The 6,247-nt window shown below is 33.3% G+C and overlaps 2 protein-coding genes across 3 annotated transcripts in view; both read right to left on the bottom strand.

Annotated features, from left to right (window-relative positions):
* The window catches only part of pih1d1 (PIH1 domain containing 1), a 6,035-nt gene extending 3,595 nt beyond the window's left edge, over positions 1-2,440 (bottom strand). Inside the window, exons 1-6 of the mRNA XM_016447049.1 lie at positions 2,340-2,440; positions 2,031-2,113; positions 1,495-1,552; positions 1,217-1,405; positions 593-654; positions 417-498 (exon numbers count right to left, since the gene is read on the bottom strand). Of these exons, the coding sequence (XP_016302535.1) occupies positions 417-498; positions 593-654; positions 1,217-1,405; positions 1,495-1,552; positions 2,031-2,113; positions 2,340-2,388 (523 nt within the window). The 5' untranslated portion in view covers positions 2,389-2,440. The remainder of the gene's footprint in view (positions 1-416; positions 499-592; positions 655-1,216; positions 1,406-1,494; positions 1,553-2,030; positions 2,114-2,339) is intronic.
* Positions 2,441-3,898: 1,458 nt separating this feature from the next.
* LOC107658433 (uncharacterized) overlaps positions 3,899-6,247 on the bottom strand; it is an 18,207-nt gene continuing 15,858 nt past the window's right edge. The window contains exons 18-20 of one of the 2 annotated variants that reach the window (XM_016446978.1): positions 4,754-4,793; positions 4,552-4,575; positions 3,899-4,456 (exon numbers count right to left, since the gene is read on the bottom strand). In XM_016446978.1, the coding sequence (XP_016302464.1) occupies positions 4,559-4,575; positions 4,754-4,793 (57 nt within the window). In that variant the 3' untranslated portion in view covers positions 3,899-4,456; positions 4,552-4,558. Of the gene's footprint in view, positions 4,457-4,551; positions 4,576-4,737; positions 4,794-6,247 lie in introns of both variants that reach the window. The other variant, XM_016446976.1, reaches the window with a different exon arrangement.

The raw sequence follows: 6,247 nt of genomic DNA on the forward strand, positions 1-6,247 counted from the left end.
TTTTTTTTATTCATCGACATTAATGATCATTATTGCAATAAGAGCAATAAGTAACAACAATGACTTCATGCATGCATTGCAATTTTTGTGTAAATACATACATGAGCAGTCTGTGTAGATAAATGCCATGTCAAATGCAGCTTCTGTTCCAACAGAAGTTGCATTTGTGTAAAGATGCAGTGTAAAGATGGTTTTTGTTGATGTAATTGGTAACAGTCTATAGTATTGTGATGATTGAAGTAACTGGTTAAATTTAAGTAGCTGACATATCACACATTGACAAAACACACAGATACATTTAATGTAATTTTAAAAAATCGTCCTCACAAAAGAAAAAAAAAAAGCCCCTGGAAATTCATTCCAGGCAGCAAATATTGCCCCTTAATGTAAAAGTTAGTTGCTGTATTTAGTCTGACCTCTGCTCAACTCAAGGTTGTACTTGTTTTCCAGTCCCTCCAAAGAAACTGCAATAAGAAACTGCTGGAACAGGTCATCTTTCTGTTGGGTACAAACAGTCACAGTGATAGACATGAATGCAGTCACATATTTCCGAGGTACTTTCAGTGCATACATTCAAATATAAGACACACACCTGACATTTCTGGAAGAACTCATCATTGATCACGACATCATACACAGTACAGCCACGTGAGCCTGGCAAACATAATATCTTAAATGCACTTCAAGAATATTTGAATTTGATACTTCCTTATCATATGTGACCCTAGACCACAAAACCTGGTCATGAGTAGCACAGGTATATTTGTAGCAATAGCCAAAACCATACCGTACATATATCAAAACTTAATTTTTTATTAGTAATATGCATTGCTTAGAACTTAATTTGGACAACCTTAAAAGTGATTTTCTCAATATTTTGATTTTTTTGCACCCTCAGATTTCAGATTTTCAAATAGTTGTATCTCGGCCAAATATTGTCCTATCCTAACAAACCATACATCAATGGAAAGCTTATTTATTTCAGATGATGCATAAATCTCAATTTAAAAAAATTGACCCTTATGACTGGTTTTGGGTCACATATATGAAAGTCATTATATGGTTTGTGTCCTTATGATTATATTCATTACTGTATATGGTTGGTGTCAACCAGATTAGACTCCACCTTGCATTAAAACAATACATTTCAGTTTGGATTATGGAAATGATAATAAAAGGAGAATGGAGTAAATTTGAAAACGTGAATGCCTCTCACTGTTGTCCACTTCTGTATGCGGCTCGCCGAGACTCATGGGCACTCTGTAACTCGTCGGGTCCTCTGACTCCAGTAGTTCCACAAGTGCTTCCTGGGACAGATGAGGAGGGGGCGGCACCGCCTGTGACTGACAGATATTCAGAAAGACCTTCTTTTTGTCTGACATTGAGGAGGTCTTCACGCACATGCCTGGCATAAAGAGGATAAATTCAGACAGGTCTCAAAATATAATGGTCCTGACCAGTCCTAAGAAAATGTTTGTAAAATATCAGACTAACCTGGTTGTGGACGGATGACTTTGGAAGGGGGACTTTCGCTTTGCACTTTTCCCATGGTCTGTAAGGTTGGATAAAAAAAACCCAAATAATCTAATTTCTTGGTGAAAATGGTTAGGCCTATTAGGCAGAAAGTCAGTGACTGACAAACTCAGGCATAATGTATTTTAATTCATTTCCATACAAAAAAAAAAAAAAACTCAATGTGACTGAGTCTGTCAGTCCCTAAACTCTAACCTCCTAACCCCCTAATCAACTTTTGAGTTTAGTAAAAGACAGTCAGTAATACAGGTCCGTAACAAAATATGGACAAGCATTTTCATTTTCGAGTGAACTTTCCCTTTAAATGTGCATTTTTTTGTTGCACATGAAATGAAACGTTTACTGTGACACTCGACTTTTAAAGTGTAATAGGTATTATTACACTGCTTCGAAAATACAGTATACATTTCCTATATAACACTTACTATCATTTCCTATACAATACTTACATAACATATATAATTTTAGCTGAGTTGTGTCAAAGCGGTTAACGTTACCTGCAGCAAAAGTTGTTGATACAGCTCTTCTTGCTCTTTCTGCTCTAGTTCAACGCCAAGGAGAGACGCGTCTGTTTCCATGACTACACACGCGGAGGTACAGGACAAATCAACACATTTTATAACAACACCCACATTTCAAGTGAGTAATCTGAACAGCTAACGTTAGCATCTATCCAAAGCGTCACGGAGTGCACAGACACAACCGCACATGCTAACTGCTAACGTATGAAGATAAACTAAGCGCTTACGAATGCAGAACACGCGGATATGAAGCCAAACAGCTTGTTTACAGAATTATATACTCACTGAGAGACTTAGACATGCAATACAGTATATGCAATAATGATATCAGCATGTGCTGTTCAACAAGGCGTTAGGAGAAGAGCCTTTCTTGTAGGTGTCAAAATAAAAGTACCTTGTTTAGACCGACGGCTTCACTCCTCAAAGGAGAAAGAAATGGCGCAAGCAAATGTGTCTGTGCCGTGCTGGATGTGACAGGTGCCTGATTTAATTAAATAAAAGAAAAAAAAAGAAAAAATCAACACTAGTTATTTTACATGAGAATATGGATATAATCAGTGTTGGGAAGGTTACTTTGGAAATGTAATAGTAGTGTTACTTTTTCAATTACTTTAAAGTATTAAAGTGATGTAACTGATTACTTTTGATTACTTTTCTACATTTCTAATGAATGTTTATTTGCAACTGCTAATCATTTTCAAACATTTACACCACGCAGGGTTAACCTTTCAGACTTTCAGACTTTCAAAATCCTTCATCACTTGAATTAAGATGATCAAATTTGAACACATCCACCACAAAATCAGACTTTAGAACCGCCTTTTACTTTGAGATTGATCTGAAGTTCAATGCAGATTTAAAATCATAAGAAATAGTTTACTGATACTGTTTTTGAAAACAAATCTTTGCATAACTACAGGAAACACTGCATCTAACAATGGTTTGAAAAAAAAAATGAGTTAATCAAAAAATAATAATAAATAAAAGCATATAGGCTACATCAACTCAAATACGGTTATCTAATAAGCATGTGTCCTATTCTGGGAACTAAACTCCTGAAACATTGGTGTCTTTTTGAAACATTGGTGTCTCTTTGTATATGATATGATGATAGTTTTCTCAAAATAAGTAAATGCTCATGAAGTGACTGGCCGAATGCTAAAAGACTGTAAAAATGCTACAGTAAAAACCTGTTAAATGGTTAACGGTAAATTCCCCTATTATATACGGTCAAGAGTAGTCAGTGTAATCTGGGAAATAAATAAATTAAATCTGTATGTGGATGTGTGTAAATATTCAAATGTAATCCCCTTTGTAATCGTTAACATTTTCATAAGTAACTGTAATTTAATTACACATTTTTTTCTTAGTAACTGTAACTGATTACAGTTACATTTATTTTGTAATTAAATTACGTAACGCCGTTACATGTAACTAGACTCCCCAACACTGGATATAATATAGTAGGGAGCACATACTACTTCTTGGTAATGAAGACACAAAATAATGAAAATTACTGTCCATCCGGTTTTTGTTTTTTTAATGAGAACTTTTTAGTGCCATTTAGATATACATGATCATATTTCCTGTTTTACTGGATGTGTTTTGTCAATTTTACACAAAAGCACAAAGATCAATAATATAAAATGTACATTCTCTGAGATACCCAGAAATATATTATATGTGTGTGTGTGTGTGTGTGTGTGTGTGTGTGTGTGTGTGTGTGTGTATGTGTATGTGTGATGTGTGTTCTAGTTTTTGTGTGTATATATATATATATATATATAATGTCCTCTCTTACACGCAAACATAGCAAAATATAAACAAAGATATCGTATAAAATAAACAATACAATAAAATACAAACTCCTGAAAACAACAGGATATATTACTTTTTTGCAGCGGTATCTTGGCTGTAAATACTTTTCGTTCCCGTCTGGTACAACCATTCGGGGCCTGAATGCTAAAGGGGATGGATTTTTTCCCAATAATTTCTGTACTAGTTATAATATTGTTGTGTAAACAAAAATATATAATAGACAGAACAAAGAGAACCGGGGATGGGTAAGTAGATCAAATAAAAACAATGATAATAAATACCAAGATGAATAAAATAAAGTGTTAAAAAGAGGGGGTTTCTTCTATTGCAAATGATGGTATATTTTAAGTATTTCTTAAAACATATCCCATGTACCTGATAGATGACGGATAACAGTTACAGAGGCACATTCAAGACAATTACAATTAGAAACTGATAAATACACAAGCTGTGTGGGCATGTCAGGCACATTGCCAGTCACAGATTTAAAAACAGCACTGTGTCGTGCATAGAGAGTGTGGATGCAGTAACAGATGACTGGAGAGTGATTATGTAGCTGGAGAAACACGTCAACAGGTGACCCACTTGAACAAGAAAAAAAAAGATTAGATGTATAAAGAATAAATACAGAAACTCAATGATTAAAAATTAGATGAGTGACAAAAAAAAATCAGCTTACCGAAGTGCTAAAATGATTCATTTACTGCAAGGGAAAAAGGGGAAAGAAGAATAATGTAAATACTTTAACATTCTTGTCATGTATAAATGGCTGAATGTCCAAGACAGCTGTAAAAGCTTTAGTAAAAGCTTAATATATATCCTGCTCATTTGAAGCCTTTTCCATAATCTACAAAAAGGGTGTTACCTAATCAGATGTCTACCTTGTAACTCCAAGTGTGTCATCTCTCTGGATGTTTTTGACTGTAAAAAAAACAAAAAAACAAAACAAAAATGAAAACCATCACTGAGTGTATACTGAAGGCCTTAAGCCCATCACTGATGAAGCTGCTCTCATAAGAGACAACTTAACTGGTTTAATTAACAAAGGTTCAAAATATTACATAAATAAAATAGTGCTGTCAAACGATTAATCACGATTAATCGTTTGACAGCACTAAAATAAAACATAATATACACATATATTATGTATATATAAATACACACACATACAGCATATATTTGGAAAATATTTACATGTATTTACATGTATATATTTATATTCATATAATTTATATCACATAAATATTTAATATATAAACGTAACATGTTTTTCTTAAATATATACATGCATGTGTGTTTATTTATATATACATAATAAATATACACAATACACACACATATTAGCTATAAATTAGTGCTGTCAAACGATTAATCACGATTAATCGTTTGACAGCACTAAAATAAAACATACTGATATACAAGTTATTCTTTTAGTTAAAACTTAAAATAATGCCATAAAAGATTGCCATGTGAGCAAATTAAGAATTTGCAGTTCATTTAAATTTTAAAGAAATAATCCGTAATAAATAAAAATCCATAATCCATAATGCTTCCTCCAGTGAAAATGCCCATCCCGTGTTATCCGCTTACATTAAAAATTTGTTTAGAGCTGTTTTGGACTGTTTTAACTTTTAAACCGTGCTTGATCTGTACATATTTCTCTTCTTACACTCTTAAAAATAAAGGTGCTTCACGATGCCATAGAAGAACCTTTTGGTCTAAATGGTTCCATAAAGAACCTTTAACATCTGAAGAACCTTTCGGTTTCACAAAAGGTTCTTTGTGGAGAAAGAAGGTTCTTCAGCAAACCTCTATTGCATCTTGCCATTTTGATTTTTGATTAATAATTAGTGTCCTGCTTTGCTTAGCACACTTAAAGTCATGTAACAGAAGTTATGGCTGAATTGATTTATGTATTGTGACATATTTCAGAGTGAAACAGGTTTTAGAATGTGAAAAATTAAAGGGCGGGACTTGACTTTATTCATCGTTAAAATAAATATATAAATTCAAGGGTGGGGGTAAAGGAGTAGGTATCTTGGTGAATGGGACCTTAAGAGCAGAAAATACACCTTTTATCTCAATAAAAAAACAAGCTTTATATCATTTTTATGATTTTTAATTAAATATGAATTTTGAATAATCAAAATTAGTTTGTGTCAGCTTATTCTATTCGTCAGTGTTTGAACCATTAAAGAAGAAACTGCATTTTAAATTCTGGGTTTAAAAAAAAAAAAAACTACAAATGAATAAGTACAAAGTACACGGACCCCTTAAACAGGGCTTTTTGAACATTTTCTTGGATGAAAATGAGGCTGTGAGGGATAAACCTAGTCTGTACAATGGCACACACTGTGTATAAAAGCCCTACATAT

This window comes from Sinocyclocheilus anshuiensis, unplaced genomic scaffold (genome assembly GCF_001515605.1).
Source record: "Sinocyclocheilus anshuiensis isolate Anshui unplaced genomic scaffold, SAMN03320099.WGS_v1.1 scaffold371, whole genome shotgun sequence".
Classification (NCBI taxonomy): domain Eukaryota; kingdom Metazoa; phylum Chordata; class Actinopteri; order Cypriniformes; family Cyprinidae; genus Sinocyclocheilus; species Sinocyclocheilus anshuiensis.